Source organism: Lagenorhynchus albirostris, chromosome 9 (genome assembly GCF_949774975.1).
Source record: "Lagenorhynchus albirostris chromosome 9, mLagAlb1.1, whole genome shotgun sequence".
NCBI lineage: Eukaryota > Metazoa > Chordata > Mammalia > Artiodactyla > Delphinidae > Lagenorhynchus > Lagenorhynchus albirostris.
In genome coordinates this window covers 95062821-95085101 of record NC_083103.1, presented here as the reverse complement: position 1 = coordinate 95085101, position 22281 = coordinate 95062821, and the positions used below count along the sequence as shown (strand labels likewise).

The 22281-nt window shown below is 48.6% G+C and overlaps 1 protein-coding gene across 3 annotated transcripts; it reads right to left on the bottom strand.

Moving 5' to 3' along the window:
• Positions 1-11280: 11280 nt before the first annotated feature.
• HINFP (histone H4 transcription factor) lies at positions 11281-21772 on the bottom strand. Of its 3 annotated transcripts, none has more exons than XM_060160573.1 (10): positions 21555-21757; positions 16799-16995; positions 15078-15307; positions 14676-14787; positions 14344-14496; positions 13744-13821; positions 13537-13657; positions 13312-13450; positions 13090-13214; positions 11281-12251 (listed from the first exon to the last, which is right to left on the bottom strand). In XM_060160573.1, exons 2-10 carry the CDS (start codon positions 16983-16985, stop codon positions 11828-11830), a joined length of 1569 nt encoding a protein of 522 aa, XP_060016556.1. In that variant the 5' UTR covers positions 16986-16995; positions 21555-21757; the 3' UTR covers positions 11281-11827. The 3 variants fall into 3 exon arrangements, with proteins under 3 accessions (XP_060016556.1, XP_060016558.1, XP_060016557.1); XM_060160574.1 differs by lacking the exon at positions 11281-12251 and adding an exon at positions 12386-12673 and having other exon boundaries at positions 21555-21772; XM_060160575.1 differs by lacking the exons at positions 14344-14496; positions 14676-14787; positions 15078-15307; positions 16799-16995; positions 21555-21757 and adding an exon at positions 14039-14154.
• Positions 21773-22281: the final 509 nt, after the last annotated feature.

Sequence of the window (22281 nt, the reverse complement as noted above, 5' to 3'; positions counted from 1 at the left end):
CCAGTGCTCTACTGTAGATTCCCCCCCAGCAGTTGCATTGCCTCATTTAATCCTCACAATATCCCTATGAGGCTGGTGTTACAACCTCTCTTTACAGATAAAGAAACTGAGGCATAGTGCGGTTAAGCCATGTGTCAAGAGGACACATTTAGTTGGTAACAGAACACGGCTTAAACCCTAAAGTCCTCTCTGCTATGAAGCCTCTGGGAACCCTATTTCCAAATGGACTGTCTCCCTCCACTTCCTAGACAGGCTCTTCATTCTCTCAAGATAACTCCATAGCTTAATGACACTCCCCCCCATTCCCTGGCATACAACTTTCCAATTTTCAGGAAAATTTCCTCCCCTCCCTTAGAAATGCTCTGTCCCCATTCCTCAGGACAGCCTTCCCTATCTTCAGAGACCAACATTTCCAAGTCTTCTGCCAGTTTTCCACCCTGTGCGGTTCATACCCCCTGCCCCAGAGCAGTAGTCCTCAGCCCTGATTGAGAGTTAGCATCACTTGGGGACTTTCAAAAAGATGTTTAGGGCTTCCCTGGTGGCGCAGTGGTTGAGAGTCCACCTACCGATGCAGGGGAAACGGGTTCATGCCCCGGTCTGGGAAGATCCCACATGCTGCGGAGCGGCTGCGCCCGTGAGCCATGGCCGCTGAGCCTGCACGTCGGGGGCCTGTGCTCCACAACGGGAGAGGCCACAACAGTGAGAGGCAAAAAAAAAAAAAAAAAAAAAAGATGTTTAGATAACACTCCAAAGCAGTTCATGCTGATCTCTGAGGTAGGATCCAGGCATTAGTATTTTAAAATGCTCTCCAACTGATCGCACTGAGTGGGCAAAGTTGAGAACCACTGCCCTGATGAACCTTCCATTCCCTGGGTTAGAACACCTGTCATGCAGCCACTAAAAGTCTTTCTCTTCCCTGAAACAGGCCTCCCCATTCTCTAGGACACAGGACACCCTCTCCCCATTTTGTGAACACATCTTCCATGTCCTGAATTTGCAGTCGGAAGATTTGCATTCTACCCTTTGTGCTTTTACTAGCTTTGTACTCAAGCAACTTTCTCCACCTCTCTGAGTCTCATCCATGTCATGGGGATGATAAAAAAATCCTACATATCTGCCTCTCAGAAGAATAGGTTCTTATGAGATTCCAGTGTTCAAGTGCTTAGCAATAGATGATGATTGTTAATTCTCAAGAACAGATCATACATCCTTACTCTCCAGGTCAGACTTACCATGGTTCAAGGTCATTTCTTTTCCTGCAGAAGAATCTCCCATTTCCTTGGCAAAGGAGGGGAAACTACATTTGCTGAATACCTGCTACGTGCTAGGCTCTCAGCATAGAGATATGATCTCTGAAGAAAGAGCTAGGTCTGTCTCTTTCTCCCCTGAATTCCCAGAACTTGTGCACAGGAAACCCACTGTATAGCCATGTATTGACTAAACAGTCTAACCAGTCCTCACAACAAATTTATGAGGCCAGTATTATCCTCCCATGTTTCAGATAAGGAAACTGAAGCTCAGAAATGTTAAGTACAAGTATGAGGTCACACAGCTCATGTCGTGGATCCAGGGATCCAAAACCTAGACTACACATTCTAAACGATGACTTGATCTACTATGTCCAACTTCCTCATTCCCTAATAGTGTCACCTTCCCATTTTATGAAGCAGATCCGTCTCCACTCCCCTGAACAGGCTTCTTCCCATTCTAGGATATAAAAGTTTTCCAACCTTCTAGAGGTCCACTAGGAGAGACCCTTCCCATTCTGGGAGATACCCCCAACTCCTTCCACATACCTTCCAAGACAGAACTTTGATTCCGTAGAACGCACACCTCTAACTCCTGGAAGAGACCTTGTAACTCGAGAGCAGTAGTTCTCAAGCTTAGCACACATGAGTATCCCCTGGAGGGCTCCTTACAACACAGATCACGAGGCCCCCTTCCCAGAGTTTCTGAGTCAGTATCTGGGATAGAGCCAGAGAATTTGCATCTATAATAAGTCCCCAGGTTATGCTGATGTTGCTAATCTGGGGGCATGCTTTGATTTCTCATCCTCCGAACGAATTTCCAATCTCCTACCATGGTCTTTCCCTCAATGCCCAAAATGGATCCTCCTCCCCTTTCCTCAAATAGACCTCCTCCATTCCCTGCAATTGATCCTCTCCTATTTCTAGGATCCTCCCCAATTCCCATCCCAGAGCCTCCCCTCCCACCACCAAGCCAGCCTCCATCCAGAACAGGTGCCCTAGACCCAGATAGGTAAGTGTTGGTGATAACTGGCTTGTGAGGAGCAAGGCAGAAGCAGAAAATTCCTGCCTCAGCTTAGTGCTGGGAGCTAATCTAGCAGACACAGGGTGCTCTGGGCAGGGATTTGCGGGAGAAGCAGTTGATAAGGAGCTTTATGGACTTATGGGGAAAGGGGGATAGCAGGATCCTATGGGAGCTGGAAAGGAATTGGATTGTGGACTTTGGAACCGACCCAGTTCTGCTTTCACCACCCCAGGTTTCTGGTCCACCCTGACAGTCTCCCTCTCTCGCTCTCTCTCATCTTTGGATAGAAAGATTTTCAACTGTATTTGTCAGTGGAAGGACCCTCTGCTGGCCACTTGGGGAAATGCAGCCCAGGCCTGGGAGAGTGTGGCAGATAAAGCGGGAGGCTGCTGGAGACAGTCAGTAAAGATGGGTATAGGCACCTGAGTCCGGGCAGTGGAGGGGTACCTACTAGGCAGAGTCCCGGCTGTTGCCTTTAAAAAAAAAATCCTTATTGTTAAAAAATATGAGAATATAACATATATAACAAAATCAAGCAATACTGAAGTATATTTTTAAAATGTGGTATTTATCTCTCCATTTCTTACCTGTGACGTAGTTCCATTTCCTTTTCTTTAAATTTTTTAAAATAAGTTTTTTTTTTTTTTTTTTGGCTGCATTGGCTCTTCGTTGCTGCGAGCGGGCTTTCTCTAGCTGCGGCGAGCGGGGGCTATTCTTCGTGGCGGTGTGCGGGCTTCTCATGGCGGTGGCTTCTCTTGTTGCAGAGCACAGGCTCTAGGTGCACGGGCTTCAGTAGTTGTGGCACGTGGGCTCAGTAGTTGTGGCTCGCGGGCTCCAGAGCGCAGGTTCAGTAGTTGTGACGCACAGGCTTAGTTGCTCTGCGGCATGTGGTATCTTCCCGGACCAGGGCTCGAACCCGTGTCTCCTGCATTGGGAGGCGGATTCTCAACTACTGCGCCACCAGGGAAGCCCGCCATTTCCTTTTTTTTTTTTTTTTTTTTTTTTTTTTTGCGGTATGCGGGCCTCTCATTGTTGTGGCCTCTCCCGTTGCGGAGCACAGGCTCCGGACGCACAGGCTCAGCGGCCATGGCTCAACGGGCCCAGCCGCTCCACGGCATGTGGGATCCTCCCAGATCGGGGCACGAACCCGCGTCCCCTGCATCGGCAGGCGGACTCTCAACCACTGCGCCACCAGGGAAGCCCCATTTCCTTTTGATAAGAAGAAAATGAGGAGTTCTTCGAAGCTGCCGAGGTTCTTTGCCCAAGTCACTGTCTCTTTTTCCTTGAGAACTCACACACCTTCTGCCTCCCAGTCTCAGCTTGCCGTCTTCCTTCCCCTAGAACTTGAACTCCCACCACACCCCTTTGTACCCTTTGCATGGAACCTGCCTGAGACCAGCCTGTTTGCCCAGCTTTTCTCTGGGACTTGTTCCCCTGCTCCAAACACAAGGCCAACTCCCCTGGAGGGTGGGGAGAAAGGCCACTGCTGGTAGGTGTTCAAAATGCCTTATTTCCCTTGATCTCCGCTATTCCAATGCCCCTATCTCTACTCAGCAGCCTACTTCTTGTAGACATACTTGGCACTCCAACTAGCTCCATTGTATTTATTTATTTATTTATTTATAAATTTATTTATTTATCTATTTATTTTTGGCTGTGTTGGGTCTTCGTTGCTGTGCGCGGGCTTTCTCTAGTTGCGGCGAGTGGGGGCTACTCTTCGTTGCGGTGCGCGGGCTTCTCATTGTCGTGGTTTCTCTTGTTGCAGAGCACGGGCTCCAGGCGCGGAAGCTTCAGTAGTTGTGGCACGTGGGCTCAGTAGTTGTGGCCTGCGGGCTCCAGAGCTCAGGCTCAGTAGTTGTGGCGCACGGGCCCAGCTGCTCCGCGGCATGTGGGATCTTCCCGGGCCAGGGCTCGAACCCGTGTCCGCTGCACTGGCAGGCAGATTCCTAATCACTGCACCACCAGGGAAGCCCTAACTAGCTCCATTTTAAAATGTCCCTTTTCACAACAAAAAAACAAATTGAAAAATGGGCAGAAGACCTAAATAGACATTTCTCCAAAGAAGACATACAGATGGCCAATAGGCACACAAAAAGATGTTCAACATTGCTAATTATTAGAGAAATGCAAGTCAAAACTACAATGAGGTACCACCCCACGCTGGTCAAAATGGCCATCATTAAAAAGTCTACAAATAACGGGACTCCCCTGGTGGTCCAGTTGCTAAGGCTCTGCCTTCCCAATGCAGAGGGCCCAGGTTCCATCTCTGGTCGGGGAACTAGATCCCACAACTAAAGTTCCCGTATGCCGCAACTAAGACCCGGCACAGCCAAATAAATAAATAAACAATTTTTTTAAAAATCTACAAAAAATCTATCTGGAGAAGGTGTGGAGAAAAGAGATCCCACCTAGACTGTTGCTGGGAATGTAAATTGGTATAGTCACTATGGAAAACAGTATGGAGGTTCCTCAAAAAACTAAAAATGGAGTTGCTATATGATCCAGAAATCCCACTCCTGGGCATACGTCCAAACAAAACTATAATTCAAAAAGATAGGACTTCCCTGGTGGCGCAGTGGTTAAGAATCTGCCTGCCAATGCAGGGGACACAGGTTCGAGCCCTGGTCCGGGAAGATCCCACATGCCGCAGAGCAACTAAGCCCGTGTGTCACAACTACTGAGCCCACGTGCTGCAACTACTGAAGCCTGCACACCTAGAGCCCCTGCTTCGCAACAAGAGAAGCCACTGCAATGAGAAGCCTGCACACTGCAACGAAGAGTAGCCCCTGATCACCGCAACTAGAGAAAGCCCACGTGCAGCTACGAAGACCCAGTGCAGCCAAAAATAAATAAAATTAAAAAGAAAAGATACATGCACTCCTATGTTCATAGCAGCACTATTCACAATAGTCAAGACATGGAAACAACCTAAATGTCCATCAACAGATGAATGGATAAAGAAGATGTGGTACATATATACAGTGGAATACTACTTAACCATAAAAAAGAACGAAATAATGCCATTTGCAGCAACACGGCTGGACCTAGAGATTATCATATTAAGTGAAGTAAGTCAAAAAGAGAAAGACAAATTCCATATGATATCACTTATATGTGGAATCTAAAATATGACACAAATGAACCTACTTATGAAACAGAAACAGACTCACAGACATGGAGAGCAGATCTGTGGTTGCCAAGGGGGAGGGAGGGTGGTGGAGAGATGGATTGCGAGTTTGGGGTTGGCAGATGCAAACTATTATATATAGAATGGATAAACAACAAGGTCCTACTGTATAGCACAGGGAACTATATTCAATATCCTGTGAAAAACCATATGGAAAAGAATATTAAAAAGAACGTATATATATAACTGAATCACTTTGCTGTACAGCAGAAATTAACACTACATTGTAAGTCAACTATACTTCAACAGGGCTTCCCTGGTGGCACAGTGGCTAAGAATCCACCTGCCAATGCAGGGGACATGCGTTCGAGTCCTGGTCCGGGAAGATCCCACATGCCGCGGAGCAACTAAGCCCGTGCGCCACAACTACTGAGCCTGCGCTCTAGAGCCCTCGAGCCACAACTACTAAAGCCCGTGTGCCACAACTACTGAAGCCCACGTGCGTAGAGCCTGTGCTCCGCAACAAGAGAAGCCACCACAATGAGAAGCCTGCGCACCGAAATGAAGAGTAGCCCACACTCGCCGCAACTAGAGAAAGCCTGCACGCAGCAATGAAGACCCAACGCAGCCAAAATTAATTAATTAATTATAAAAGAAACTATACTTCAATTAAAAAAATACTTAAAAAATGTCCCTTTTCTGACCGCCTTTCCCTCCTGCCCTCTGATCTTCAGAGGCTCACTGTATTTGATTCTAACTAGTCTCCTAGGGCCTCCCTGCCCAGTTTTGAACTCACGATCCTTCTCTGGCTGCTCTAATTACCCCTGCTCCTTGACCCTAGGTAATTCATGTCCAAGCAGACAAGCCATGGCCAAGGATCAACCCAGTGGTCTGTCTTCTGCTTTTGCTCCGGGGGTGCTGGTATCTGCTACATAAGTGTCTGGTTGTGTTGAAGTTGCCACTGCCTGATCTTGGTCTTCCGCCCCTGCTGAGTTGTTAGGTGATCTATCTCACTCCTATATCTATAAATGGCATTTCTAAAACTTGACAGTTGTTATAAATCTCCTTAATCCAACAAATTATCCCTCAACAACATTAATCCCTACTCTATCAAGGAAATAGAGACTGCCAGGCATGAAATCCCTCTCACACCTTACACCTCCTACAAACTAAATTCACATCCCCTCCCATCCTGCCTTCCCTCTACTCCAAGGGATGTCTCCATTACTTTCCAAGCTTTGTCTATCTACTTGTCCTCCATATTCCTTGCTCAGTCAAGAAATTCAAGCTATTTAGCATGCTACGAAAAGTTTTCACAATCTCCCCCTACCTTCCCTCTCAGCCTCAAACCCCTCTGCTACTGTACATGAAATGAGTATGCTCCTCATTCGCAAAGTGCACCATGGGATTCCTGATCTTGAGCAAATTCATTCATTCATTGGGAGCCTATATTCACTAGGTCACAATCTCACAGAAATGACTTGATTGCCCATGACTATTCTTCCCTCTTCTCATCTTGGAGAATCATTTCTCTTTTCTACCCACTCAGCTCTTCTGTGCTCTTGTGTGAGGTTATGGACTTGCCCTAAGTAAGAAAAATGAAGCATCAGCTTCCACACTCCTGGGCCACCTGCCCTCTCTTCCTACCGCCACCCCTTTGAGAAGAGTAAGACAGGGTATCTCCTTAATCTTCAGGCACCATGATGTCTGACTCTAGATGAAATTTTAAGGCCATCGAATTAGTACTGGCACCCTCCTCCCTCCAGGGACCTGCTGTCACCCACCCCCAGCCTCTATATTCTTCCACAGGCCTCTCGCTGCTTAGACTCAATAACCCCTTTCTCCGGTCCGGCGCTTTCTAACGCACGCACACAGAGCCCAGGATCCCCTCCTCCTGGAGAACTGGAATCACATGGTAGCAGGTCAAAATGTCTCCTGCACTCCCCATGGTCCAGACCGAGCAATGGGATTTGGTGTGGGTGTCACTGGTATGACTGGTAGGGAAGGCCCTTTTCACGGGGTGCTGGCCTGATCCTGAAGGCACTGCTCAGCTGAGGAATGAATGGCATCAGTAATGCTGGAGAAATCCCTCAAGGGGCAGCCCCAGCCACTGCTTAGAACACCAGCAAACCAAGGGCACCCAAAAAATGAAAGAAAAAAATTGAGACCAGAATTTGATAGTTTATAAATATATATTTTGAAAGTATAATCATGTACTTACTTGTAGTTGCTTCTGGGTTTAATATTTTCATTTTGAATTATACACGGAGAATGGGGCACCACAGTCTTATCAGGGTTCAGAGCCTTTAGGCTTCATCTCGCCTAGACTGGGAGAAAGGCCTCTAATGACTTGCCCTTGGGGTCTGCCTCTGGCCCTGTTCTATTCAACCTTTTAAACTACCACTTGGAGACAGTTGTCCACCAAGTCTCACAGGTCAAAATTTAATGAGGATAAACACGAGGGCTTGCTGTTGGGTCCAAGAAAACCACTGCAAACATCTAAAGTGAAGAAGCACAGCTTGGGCAATAACAAAACATGTAAAGGCTTAGGGACTTCCGAGGGCAGCGGCTTCATACTAAACTGAGAGCATGGTGTAACCACCAAAACTAGAGGCCCCAAGGACACGGGGGTGGAGAGGGGACTCCAAACTACACGACACAGGTTTAGAAGAAACTGAGGGCGCTTAGCCCGAAGAAGCCTCCGTTGTCTTCAGTTACCCGAAGGCCTGATGGGGGAGCAGAATTATACTTGTTTAGTGGAAGGACAGGGTGTGGGTGGTGAAATTGACACAGGATCCTAGAGGGGTGAGCCTGGAGATTCAGTGGCTTTGCTTATGGAAGTCTTCACTTGCGTTTCCTCTCTCCTCCATGTTGCCATTTAAAAAAAAAAAAAGAAAAATCTTTCTCAATGCCTTTTTTTACACATATATAAAATTATCTATTCATTTATTTATTTCTGGCTGCATTGGGTCTTCGTTGCTGTGCACAGGTTTTCTCTAGTCGCGGTGAGTGGGGGCTACTCTTCGTTGCGGTGTGTGGGCTTCTCGTTGCAGTGGCTTCTCTTGTTCCGGAGCGCGGGCTCAGTAGTCGTGGCTCATGGGCTTTAGAGCGCAGGATCAGTAGTTGTGGCGCATGGGCTTAGTTGCTCTGCGGCATGTGAGATCTTCCTGGACCAGGGATTGAACCCGTGTCCCCTGCATTGGCAGGCGGATTCTTAACCACTGTGCCACCAGGGAAGTCCTGCTTTCTTTTTAAAATTATTTATTTTTTATTGAAGTATAGTTGAAGTGCAATATTATATGTTACAGGTGTACAATATAGTGATTCACAATTTTTAAAGTTTATACTCCATTTAGTTATTATAAAATATTGGCTATATTCCCTATGTTGTACAGTATATCCTTGTAGCTTATTTCATACATTATAGTTTGTACTTCCTAACCCCCTACCCCTATCTTGTCCCTCTCCCCTTCCCTCTCCTCACTAGTAACCATTACTTTATTCTCTATATCTGTCTTTCTTTTCTGTTACATTCACTAGCTTGTTGTATTTTTTAGATTCCACAAATAAGTGATATCATACAGTATTTATCTTTCTGTCTGACCTATTTCACTTAGCATAATATCCTTCAAGTCCATCCTTATTGTTGCAAATGGCAAAATTTCATTCTATTATATGGCTGAGTAGTATTCCACTGTATATATATACCACATCATCTTTATTCATTCATCTGTTGATGAGCACTTAGGTTGCTTCCATACTTGGCAATTGTAAATAATGCTGCTATGAACATTGGGGTACACGTATCTTTTCAAATTAGTTTGTGTTTTTTCGGATATATACCCAGGGGTGGAATTGCTGGATGGTATGGTGGTTCTATTTTTAGTTTTTTGAGAAACCTCTATATTGTTTTCCACAGTGGCTGCACTAACTTAACATTCCCACCAACAGTGTACTGTTTTCTCCACATCCTCACCAACATGTTCTTTGTGTTCTTTTTGATGTCAGCCATTCTGACAGGCGTGAGGTGATATCTCATTGTGGTTTTGATTTGCATTTCCCTGATGATTAGCCATGTTGAGCATATTTTCATATGCCTGTTGGCCATCTGCATGTCCTCTTTGGAAAAATGTCTCTTCAGTTCTTCTGCCCAATTTCTAGTCAGTTTGTTTTTTTGACGTTGAGTTGTATGAGCTGTTTATATATTTTGGATGTTAATCCCCTATTGGTCATATCATTTGCAAATATTTTCTCCCATTCTGTAGGTTGTCTTTTCATTTCGTTTATGGTCTCCTTTTCTGTGCAGAAACTTTTATGTTTATTTAGGTCCCATTTGTTTACTTCTGCTTTTATTTCCTATGCCTTAGGACAGATCCAAAAAAATATTGCTACAATTTATGTCAAAGAGTGTTCTGCCTATGTTTTCCTCTAGGAGTTTTATGGTTTCCAGTCTTACATTTAGGTCTTTTACCATTTTGAGATTATTTTCTTATATGGTGTTAGAGAACATGTTGCTATTTCTTGAAGGGGCTCTTGCAGAGGCGAAGTGAACATCTACATTGACTTGACCTTAAAGCCCTCATTATTTCTTGCCTGAATTCCTGCAGCAGCAGCCCCCTAACTTGCATCTGCCTGCTCTCTCACTCCCCATCACTGGCAGAATCACCGTTCTAAAACTTGATGCAGTCCTTCTGGGCGGCTTCGCCTTCCTTCCCAGTCTTGTCTCTCTCCACAACCCACTGCCCTCTGTGCTGCAGACCACAAAGTACCCCTTTAGATTCGTTTACAGACCTAGTCTCCTCTGCTCGGAAAAAACCGGCCACCCCTTTGTAGATGGTAGCTCTAGTTGTTTCCTTGACAAAGCCCTTGATCCCTTGGCCAAGTAATACTGTCAGCTCCTGCTTTGAGCCTCCTCAATGAACCCTGACAGGCCTCTCACTCCACTCACTCCTGACAGGCCTCTCACTTACCTCACTCCATTTAGGTCTTTCCTCGCCTCTGTACTGCAAGTCCCTCCGGGGCAGATCCTGCCTGGGTTTATCCATTTTGTATCCTTAGCACCTGTCACAAAACCCGGACTATAGGAAGAACTCAGTAAATGGCTGATGGAATTAATGAAGAGACTTCTCTTTCCTAATTCTTTCAGCAATAGGCACACAGTTTTTGTAGTAAGAATTAGTCCTTTTTAAAAAGTGTTAAAACAACACTTTGGGGGCAGCTTCCTGCCCATCCAAGACCCCTGAGAGTACTTCCCTGACCCCCTGAGAGTGGCAGAGACCCTAAGAACGACACAGAGCACTAAGATGTGACTGGACAGGCCTAAAAAAATGGTTCTTGTTTAGGAGGGTTCCAACCCCTTGAGGATCTACTGAAAAAACAGACCCCTTTCCTCAGGAAAATGCACATTCAGATACACAACTTTCTAACTTGGCTCCTGGACCCCCAGTACCTGCTATTCCCTAGGGCTTCCACATCCACCCTCCGCCCTAAGCCTCCTTCTTAGTCCCACAGCTCCACAGGTAAAGAACCCCCAACCCGGAGGCGCTGGCTTCTAACCAGCACTCAGAGCGTGGGGCCGGCCTGGGTGCTCTGGCTTCCTGGCAAGCCCCACTCGTCCGTCCTAGAGTGTTCTACTGCCCACTCCTGGCCTATGCCTGGGACCTCTATAGAGATGGTAGATGTTCCAAGAAGAAATGGAGAAGTTTCACCAAAGGTGGGGTGTGGGGGAGGGGGGCAGGGAACAAGAGGACAGTTCAAAACAAAACAAACCCCAGTCACTAAAAGGGGTTTATTCAGCTCCTAATTATTCAGCTCCTCTTCTGGGCAGCTGTATCTCCTCATTATCTAGTTAATACCACCAAACATAAGGAAGAAGAAGTGAGTAATGGCCCAAGTGTTTCTTTTATTACCAAAAACAATTGTTACGCACATACTCAGTGCCTCCAATCCCATCCCTGAGGATGACCATGAAAGTCCTTGGGGTTTGCAGGAGGAACCATTTAGAGGGAAATGCCTTGGCTGGTTGTGAGGAAAGGGCCCTTGCAGGGATCAGTTACATGTCACCCCTGGGCCTAAGGACCCCTAAAGACAGGAATGGATGTGAGTTGATTATGGATTCCAATCACTCTTCTAGCACGTCTGGGGGTTAGGGTTAAGCCTGACACTAGCCCCCTCTACAAGAACACACACAACCAGGTGCCCCCCAAAGGATCCAAACTCCTCAGGATCCCCACAGAACGTGGTCTGGCACAAAAGGGAAGTCCCTCAGTCTGCCGAACGATGCAAGCCGGGTCCAGAGTGGGCCGCACCGCTCTCAGCACCACTCCTCAAGGCATCCATTGGCAAGGGCTGCCCACTAGGGGCACTGCCACCAGCCCGGCTCAAACCCCAGCTGGGGTCTGGGGTAGCAACCGTCAGGGTCTGCAGCCTTCACACCATCTGGACTTGTGGCTCCTCAGCTACTCCCTGAAGCTCTTCCATGACGCCCCCGGAGCGGGGCTCAGAGGCTGGAGGTGGCTCTCCCGGGGCTTCAGACAGCACATAGTAGACAATCTCTCGCTCACCTTGGGCGCTGGTCTGATTCACCACGTGGATGACAGAGCTAGAAGTGTCCTGAGAGGCCGAGAGGGCTGTCCCCTCACCACCCCCACCTTCCTCTTCCTCTTCAGCCTCTTCCTGGGGTCCTGGCTCCCCTGGCACTGTTTCTAGAATGATGCCCTGCAGGCTGCTCTCATTCAGTGATGCTCCCAGGCCCGATCCCTCTGGTGGCTGCCGCAGCAGTTGCTGTGTCAGCTCTACACTCTCATAGCGAACCAGCTGCAGCCGCATGTAGCCGTCTTCATGCTCCTTGTACCTGGTGAAGGAGGAGCACAGAGGGCAGCAAACAAGGGCAGGAGGAGGCAGAAATGGCCTGGAGATTGGCGAGGTAAGGGACAAATATGGGGGAAAGAAGCAGCTCTGGGATTCTAAGTGATGGAGGTAAAAGACAAAAGAGGTCTTTATTGAAATATTTAGAAGAAAAGGCAAGAAGGATCATTACTCAAAAAGGAAAGGGAGGGCTTCCCTGGTGGCGCAGTGTTTGAGAGTCCGCCTGCCAATGCAGGGGACACGGGTTCGAGCCCTGGTCTGGGAAGATCCCACATGCCGTGGAGCAACTAGGCCCGTGAGCCACAACTACTGAGCCTGCGCACCTGGAGCCTGTGCTCCGCAACAAGAGAGGCCGCGATAGTGAGAGGCCCACGCGCCGCGATGAAGAGTGGCCCCCGCTTGCCACAGCTAGACTAAGCCCTCGCACAGAAACAAAGACCCAACATAGCCATAAATAAATAAATAAATAAATTAAAAAAAAAAAAAAAAAAGGAACGGAAAGGGAGGGGAGGGAAGGGGAGAGGGAGGAATTATCTGTACTGGACAGTAGTGTTGTCAAAGGATTTATGAGCAGGCCATGGAGCTACAGATTAGGACCCTTGGGCTCACACCCTGGTTCCGGCTACAGGGCTTTGGGCGCCATTTACTGTTTTTGGCATCGTGCCTTGGATTCAAAAATCAGAAAAATAATCTTTGCCCCACCACTATTCTCGAGTTCCTTGAACCTAAATGGAGATGGTGGACATCAAAGCACCATCAAATTCAAGGTCTCTAAATTGTTGAAAGGTATGAAGAAAAAGTGTGGGAATCTGGGAGGAGCATACCGAAAACGGGGGTGCCCTGAGGGCCACTTGAACTGGTGTTTCTTGCGAAGGTGCACGGTGAGGTTGTTGCCCCTCGTGAAGCATTTGTCACACACATGGCATCTGTATCTCGGCTCTGAGTCTCCCTGGGGGGGAGGGGAGGGAGAGTGAGGCTAGATTCCCCCCGAACCCCAGGCTCCCCGACACTTCTGCTGGCCCTTCCCCACCATCAGCCCCACTCACTTCATGCACTTTTCGGTAATGGGACTTGATAGAGCAGAGCGACCGGGCACTGAAGGTGCAGTTCTCGAAATCACACCTGTAGGCTGGCTCCTTGCTATGGGTATCCAGGTGCTTCCGGAGGTCGATCAGATTCTTGCAGCTGCCGAGAGAGGTCAGGAGGGGTCAGAGGGCATGGGGGACCCTGAAACACAAGTTTTCTGATTTCCAGTCCCCGTTTCCCTTTACCTGTAGTCACAATAGTCACATTTAAAGGGCCGGTCCTCGCTGTGGCGAAAGCGCATGTGGTTTCGGAGGGAGGATGGCAGTGGGCAGGTCATGTCGCACAGAGGGCACTTGTAGTGGTTCACTGAGGAGCAGAGAGGAGGCTGTGATCCGAGGGCTAGTGGAAGCTTGGAGGGTGGGCCGGGACGAGAGGCGTGGCCAGCTACTCACCATGGTTACGCATGTGGTCCCGCAGCAGCCGCTCCGTGGCAAATCTCTTGGAACAGTGAGAGCACTGGAAGTGTTGCTCTGTGGTGGGGCGGGCAGAAGAGAGGGTGGGTTGTGAGGGATGGTGGAGAGGCACAGAGAGGAGAGCAAGCTGGGAGAGGGGAACCATCCCAGGCAGAAGGGAACCACCAGAGGAGGAGCGGGGAGCTTAGGGAACTATGGACGGACATAGTATCACAGAAAGAGCATGGGACTTGGAGTTGAGAAGCTGAATTAGAATTCCGGCTTGACCACTTACTAGCTGTGTGATCTCAGGTAAGCGATTTAACCTCTCTGAGCCTCAGCCTCATCTGCCAAAGCGTGGACAAGAGGCCTACCTCATGGGGCTGCTGCTAGGATTCACTGAGATAAGAGCTGTGGCACACAGTAAGCATGGAATAACAACGTCTAATGAGTCTCTATCAGCAGAGACTGTGGTAGGTGACTGAGCCCTTAAGGTAGACGCAGCCAACTTGCAGATACCTTCAGGGGTCCCCTCTCCTGGGAATGTGCCCCCGACCTCCACTCCAAGCCTGCACCCATGCCCCTGCTCCGACCGCTTACGATCCAACGAGGTCTGGCGACGGATGTGATCTAAGAACTTGGTGTTGTTGGCAAACATGCCCCCGCAGGTGGGGCAGGCCACCACCTTCTCCTGGGTATGGCTACGGAGGTGCTCTCGAAGCTTAAAGCGGTCCTTGAAGGTGCACGTACAGCCTGGGAAGGAAGGTCCAGTCAGGTTCAGCTACAAACCCTCAGAGTAGGCTCTGGTACCCCCACGTCTCTCCAGTCAGCAGCCAACCTTGCCCTGCAGGACTGGTCCCACCCCTAGCTGCCCTGGCCCCTTAGCAACCCCAAGGTTTCTTTAGAGGTCAGAAATTAAAGAGTGGCCCTACCTTTCCAGCCACACAGCACCACATGGTTGTCCTTGCCGACTGCCTGGTATTCACAGCACAGGCTGTGAGCTTCCACATGCCGATAGAACCACTCGGGATTGTCGAAGGAGCTCTGTGCCAGGAGCAACTTGGGGTAAGGACTGAGGGTGGGTGGAGGGACTCTTACCCCTAGGTGTCCAAAGAGGGCTTCTCGGTTCTCTCCCAAATTAACTTGGTGGGGATAGGAAAGTTTGAGCAAGGGGGCTACCCAGAAATGTAGGAGGGCTGCTAGCGGGAACCTCAGGAATACAGGGCATCCCTGAAAGACCACGAGCCACAACTCCGCCTCCTGAGAGGGTCAAGGCATCTTTAGTTGAGATCCCCAACTTCCCTCCACCCCTATTACTGGCTCTGCCTGCTGACCTCACAGTGTTCCCACAGACACAGGAAGTGGTCAGGGATGTCAGGGATGAGGTTGCGGCTCTGGAAGTCCAGGATGCAGGGGCTGAGGTCGGCCTGGCTCTGCAGGGCCTGCAGCCCGCACTGTTTCAGCTTGGTGTGGTAGCAGTGGAAGTAGACATGGCGCACAAGATCAGCAGAACTGCCCAGAGAACAAAAGCCGCACTCCTGCCACAAGCAGGAGAATTCTTCCTCTGCAAAAAGGGGTTTAGAAGGAAGAGTCTGATACTTTCCAGAGCTCTCCGTCCACTTAGCAGCAAGGGAGGATGCCAGACTGACCTGGTATGCCAGGAATTCACTCAGCAAATATTAGTATTTAATGACCACTAACTGTGTGCCAGGCACCAGGGATACAACGACGAGTAAAAAAGAGTCCCAGTCTTTGTCCTCGTACAGCTTTCAGTCAGGGAGAAAAAAAACATCAAATAATCACATGTATAAACATTAGACTGCAACCAGGTGGAGGGGAAGTGCGGTCTAGGTAGGGGGACAGTGTGTGCATGTCCCAGTGCCAGTGACTCAGAGACAGCAGGTGTGGCTGGCATTTGCTACAGTGGCTCCGAGTTTCTGCTGTTCCCGAGAACCTGAGACACCTCCCACTCCTTCCTGTCAAACCGCAAGTCCTTCTTTCCCCCATATGCTGCCCAAGATCGGCCTTCCCTAGGATGGACTATTCCCTAGGACTATTCAATTCCACTTCCTGTCTCTCTAGCATCTGTCTAAGCACCAAATTTCCACTGCTTTATAAGGGTTTACTTGTTTTGAAAAGTAGATATTTTTAAAAATAATCCCCTAATTTCTCTTCTGTATAAATATTACTTGACTTTTGAAGCTATGAGTTATAGTTCGCAGTCACTAGACTCAAAACAGAATTTGAGGTGGGGGAAGGAGAGGTGTCTCTATACCTTCTGTAGAACAGAGTTTTTCAAACTGTGTTGTGACCCATTAGTGGGTAGTGAAATCAGTTTAGGGGACTGCAAATCACACTTTTTTTTAATGAAAGAGAATAAGATAGAACAATTCAGAGAGAATTTAATAAAGGCAAGTATTGTTTTTAGTATTTTTTAACTTTTGTGTACAGGGTTGTGATATAAGTAAGATGTATTCCTAACTGGTGGTCACAGTAAAAAAAAAAAAAAAAAAAAAAAAAATTGAAAGACACTACCAGAGAGTGAAAAAAGCAGCTTGCCAACAGCTTGTACAATATGATCCTTTTCAAAAAAATAAAATCATATCTATCTAATTTATGTATACACATGCAGAGAGATGCGGTACGCAGGCCTCTCACTGTTGTGGCCTCTCCCATTGCGGAGCACAGGCTCCGGACGCGCAGGCCCAGTGGCCATGGCTCACGGGCCCAGCCGCTCCACGGCATGTGGGATCTTCCCAGACCGGGGCACGAACCCGCGTCCCCCGCATCGGCAGACGGACTCCCAACCACTGCGCCACCAGGGGAGCCCAGTAATTGACTTTTGATGGCAGGATGGCAGGTTCATTCCATATATCCTTGTTGAATGAGTTTTCTATAATGAGTCTACAGTGCTTTTATAAACAAAGCAAAAAAAAAGCACAATTAGGAAAATAAACCACCACTCTTGCCGGCTGCCTTCCCCCTGTGCAGCAAGGAAAATCAGCTTTTCCACCAACCCTCGAGCTCTTTCCCCTGCTGTGTCCCGTTTCCTTACCCAGCGGGTCCTCCTCCTCCTCCTCCTCCTCCTCCTCCTCCTCCCCGGAGCCCTGCAGGTGCTGCTGCAGGTGCTGAGTGACGTGCTCGCAGAACTCCTCCATGGCTGAGCACACAAAGGAGCAGGACCCCCACTCACACTGTAGCCCCAGGTTCTCCTTCCGAGGAACTTTCCCAGGGGGCGGCATGACCTTCACCCTATAGAGGGGGAGGAAGAAATCAGCAGCTGCCAGGATTCCACCCAAGTGCTGTTGGGCGTAAGCAGCTGGGCGGGCAGCCGGCCTAGACCCAGAAGACATTTTCCAGTGGCCCGTGACAAACTCCATGCTTTTTCAATAAGGACAGAGTAGCAGTTCCGTAAACCCCTGGAAGCTGTCTGCTGTTCTTGGGAAAGGAGAATACAAACTAACATTACTGAGCATGTGCCAGGCTCTAAGCTAAGAACTTCAACAGACATTTTTTCAAGGAGCTTCAGAGCAACCCGCCAAGAAGGAATTACTCCTACAGGAAGCAGAACAATGCTCAGGTTCAAAAAGAAGGCTTTGGGGAATGACCCAGGGTTCAAATCCAGACGCCTCTGTCCACCACCTACTTAGCTGTGCGACCCTGGCCAAGTAACTTAACCCTTCTACTCCTGAACATCCTCATCTTCAGAATGGAGTAACAAGCCCTTTTGCTTTTAATTTCACACTTACTATATGCCAAGCACCTACTAAGCACTTTATTTGCCTTGTGTCATTTAATTACCAACACCACCCTATGAGGTAAGCACTATCTTTAACTTCATTTGTAGATAAGGGCCTAAAGCTTGGAGAGGTTAACTGGTTTGACCAAGATCACACACTAGTGTGGTCGGGTCAGGTGAGGCTGACTCCAAAGTCCACATTCTTTCCTATGCACACAGATACCTTAGAAGCTCCTTATTTCTTACTGTACCATAAGTCCCCTGCCAGACTTACAAAGTGCCGTACAAACTCCCTTTGCCTAACCTATCCAGTGCTTTACTCCACCATGGCCCTAACATCCTCTGAACAACAGTGCAGATTCCACTTCACGTAAGAGGCGGTTACCTGTCCAGTTTATACTGGGTGTACACAGTGCTAGGCACACTTAGGCATGTAATAAATATTTGCTGAAGAAAGCTGAATAAAAAAACTAAAGGTTCTCAAACTTAAATATGCACACAAATGCAGAGGTTTCCAGCCCCTCCCCTAAAGGTTTGGATTCGGGAAGGCTGGGTTAGGCCTAGAAATATGCTCTCTTAACTCAGCATTCCAGTTCTGGTGGGGCTTCCAGGAACAGAGTTTGAGGAACAATAAAAGAACAGTTTCCCTCGTTAAAACAAAACACAGGGACTTCTCTGGTGGCGCAATGGTTAAGAATCTGCCTGTCAATGCAGAGGACATGGGATGGAGCCCTAATCCGGGAAGATCCCACATGCTGCAGAACAACTAAGCCCCTGCACCACAACTACTGAGCCTGCGCTCTAGAGCCCGTGAGCCACAACTACTGAGCCCACGCGCTGCAACTACTGAAGCCCGCATGCTCTAGGGCCTGTGCTCTGCAACAAGAGAAGCCACCGCAATGAGAAGCCTGCGCACCACAAAGAAAAGTGTCCCCCCCGCTCGCCGCAGCTAAGAGAAAGCCCGTGAGTAGCAACGAAGACCCAACGCAGCCAAAAATAAAAAAAAATTTAAAAAAACAAAAAAACCCACAGAATGACAGATGATGCTGCAAGCAAAATCTCTGGGGTTAGAAAAGACACTAATAGGCCCTGACTCTGTCCCCTGAGTGTCACCTCTTCCTGAGGATTCTCACTGATTCTTGCTGTCCCCACTGTGGTAACCTGAGAGGGAGCGGGGGCATTGCTCCTGCTGGCCTTCCTGAAACAGGTAGGAACTCTGAAAAAGAACTTTACTACATACTAAGGAAAAAAACCCAGAAAACAAAATGCACAACATCTTTCATAGCTACAACTGTAAGAACCTACTATATCTAACTGCTTACCAAAGAAACCCCTTTTAAATCCACAGCCTTTGCCTCTCCTCTGAGAAGAAGCCAGCTACCTTTGACACTCTCGGGTGTGAGTACTTGGGGTTGCTGAACTCTTGGTAGACTAATAGTGAAGCCCTATTAGGAGAAAATGTGGACTACTTTTACAATTTGGGGGTAGAAGAAGTAGGGAAAGCCTTCCTAGGTCAGACATAGCAGTCCAAACCTCCTATACTACCTTCAGGATCAAGTCCACTTAGCACAGCATGCAAGGCTCTTCTCCAACTGGCCGCAACTTACTTCTCCAGGAGCTGGGTAAGGGAACTAACACATGAGGGCCTACCACGTGTCAGCCCTGTGCTGAGTCCTCTTCCAAACTTCATTCACTTCATTTGGTGTAAGAGTGCCCTGATTCTAATCCAAAGGTCGTGCCCTTCCTCCCACACCTATCCATTTATTCCCTCTTTCTCTCTGAGTCAGTAATCTTTGTCCCTAAACATACTACATTCTCCTAAAACGCTCTGCCTGAGAAACCTCTACTCATTTGCTTCAAGCCCAAATGCTCCCTGCTTGGTGATCCCTCTCCCAATTCACCCAGGTACAGCTGACATATCCCCCCTCCTGCCTCCACAGCACTCGGTACACACCTCCATCCAACCACCTGTTACAATGGAACAGAATGCGTGTCCCCTAGACGAGGAGCTTCTCAGGGCAGAGCCCATCTCTTCTTCACTTCTCATTCCCAGCATTAGCCCTGAGCTTTGTACTCTTGGGAAACTCAATATATGTGGGGATATGATTATATCCCAGGAAGCTTTCCTAAACTACCCCGCCCCTCAAATCACTCTCGCCTTTCGGTTTGATGGTTAGCATAGTTGAAACCAGAAAAGCTCAACCCTATTTTTTCTGCTGCCCTTGGTCACTCATGGTTGTTTTGTGTTCTACTCTCATCTACCCAACTGGACAATATTAGCTGCTTCTGAGCAGATACCATATCACGCCTGTGTCCCTCTACTGTGTCCAGCACAATGCTGAGCACAAATATTCTAAACACATACCTGTTGTTAGACTGTGGATAAGGCCCAGGAAGCAGGCTATCTAGATATCTAGAATGACTTGAAATTTAGGCAAAGCTCCCTGAATCCCTCTTTCACCATCCCCCAGCATTCTTTACTTTCTTTCCCTGTACGCTGCTTGTTTCTACCCTGGGAAGCTGTAGGACAAAGTGACTATTTGGTCACCACTCCTCTTTCTGTAGGCAAGGGATGCAAATGAGGCAACCTGTATAAGGAAAGGGTGCTGGACCAGCTGTCAGAAGACCTGGGCTCAAGCTTCCTGTCTCAATGAGTTTGCTCAGCCTAGAAAAATATAACACCTGTTAACTATCTACTATATGCCAAGCACTGTTTTAAGTATATGTATAAAAACTCATTAACACAACAACCCTACTGAAGTAGGTACCATTGTTACCCACTTCGCAGATGAGGAAATGGCCCAGAAAGGTTAAGTAATTTACCCAAGATCAAAGCTAGAAAATGATGGAGACAGATTTCAAAGCCAGGGAGCTTGGCTCCGTTCTCCTCCTACATCAGACTGTCTTACCTCTTCATGTCTGATTCCTTCCTCCCCACAAACATCATATCCAAATACACAATACCCAAAGCATGTTTTATTGAGTGGCTATTTTGTCAGTTTCCTCCAATAAGCTGTGAGCTCCTAGAAAGCCTGGTCTGTGCTGTGTTCAGTTCTAACTGCAGGGCCACCACGTACCTACTACAACCTCTTTTAATGTTTAAGTAAATCTGTTAACTTATTACTTTACTTTTGGACAAATCACCTAGCTTCTTTGAACCTGTTTCCTTAAATGTGAAACAGGATACTAATATCACAGCAGTGGATGATGGATTCAACAGATCTGATGAGAAAGTTCCAACATTTACTAGCTATGTGACCTCAGGCAAGTTACTTAAGCCCGGGTTTCCCATGTAGCATGGGAATAATCATGCCTGTCTCATTGAACTGATTTATGGATTAAACCAGATAATGGATATTAAAATGCCTAGCATAACACACCGCCACAACTCAACAAGTGTTGGCTCTTCGTATCCTTGCTTCTAAGGATGAGATGATCTAAGCACGAATTCTACAAAAAGATCAACAAAAGGAAAGCCCGAAGGATTCCTAACCCTTCCTTTCATCAGGAGTCATAGTAAGAAGCAATCAGCAAATACCTGAGTATAAATTGTAACGCAAAACACCGAATGAACCCTGAATGATGTTCAAGAAAGGAGGGACCCAGATCCGGAACCTCCTAAGGACTCACAATGTGGTCGAAGAGATAAGACTCTGACGTGTTAAGACAACGACCAAAACAAAGCGCCGGATGGGGGAAAGCTGAACAGGGAGAAATCCCAGTGGCAGGCGAAGCAGGGAAGACTTGCCCTAAGCGGTGAGGACCGGGCCCCTGGAGCACAGGTAGAGTTCGGAGAGAAAGAAGAAGACCGTTCCGGCGGGTAAACCTCTCCCTCTCAGCCCCGCAGGCTTCCCCCAAGGCGTGGCGGCGACCGTGTCTCAGCGGCAGCGAAGCCCCAGACGAGAGGTTCGAGTCGATGTTGGGGTCAAGGCGCTGCAGGCACCAGGCAGACCAGCGTGGCCGAACAGCAAGAGGGAGCCTCGCCTAAGCGACCGGGGAAGAGCCTGGCCTCGGCTGCCAGCCCAAAGCCCAGCCCGACGCTGCCCGGCAGAGCCCGGAACCCGCAGCTTACCGTCGATCAGTCTAGTCTGCTCCGGGATCTCTCCTGCTCTTCGCCCACCTCACACCGTCTCCGGGAGGGCGCTTGAGCGACGGCCAACGACAGCCAATCGCCGCTCTCGGATCCCTCTAACAACCAATCGCCCTTGCGACTGACGGAACTCATGCGCGACCAAAACACGGAAGGGGCGGGAGTGAGGGGCGGCGGGACGCGCGGAAAGGTACCGCTGCTGGCGCCGCGGTTCTCCTAGCGTGGCGCAAGCGGGGATCCCTAGGGCCCGAATTCCCCCAACTGCGCAGGCTCGGCCCACGGCACCCACTGGGCATGCGCAGAGCTCGGGCTGAGCGCAGAGAGGGGTCTCCGACCTTCTGTTGGTTATCAAGCTAGCTGGCCGCGTGGGCGGTGAGGCAGAGGAACAGGTGGAGGAGACCGGGGAGGCGGAGGAGGAGGCATGCGAGGCTCCGTGCCCAGCACAGCAAGCCCCGCTCAGCCCGAACTGGGGGTGCTTCACCTTCTTAATCTTACTGTTTCTTAAATATCAGTATTCCTTGTGGCATCTCTTTCCCCTACACCTCACCTCCTGTGTCACCAGGCTCAGTGAATGACTCCTTCAAGTCAGAAACCTGGCGGTCATGGATGATTCCTCCCTCACACGTAGCATCCAATGCATTGCCAAGTCCTGTAAATGCTACCCCCTTAAATACAGGATCTCTCATGTTCATCCCCCGTTCTTGATGTT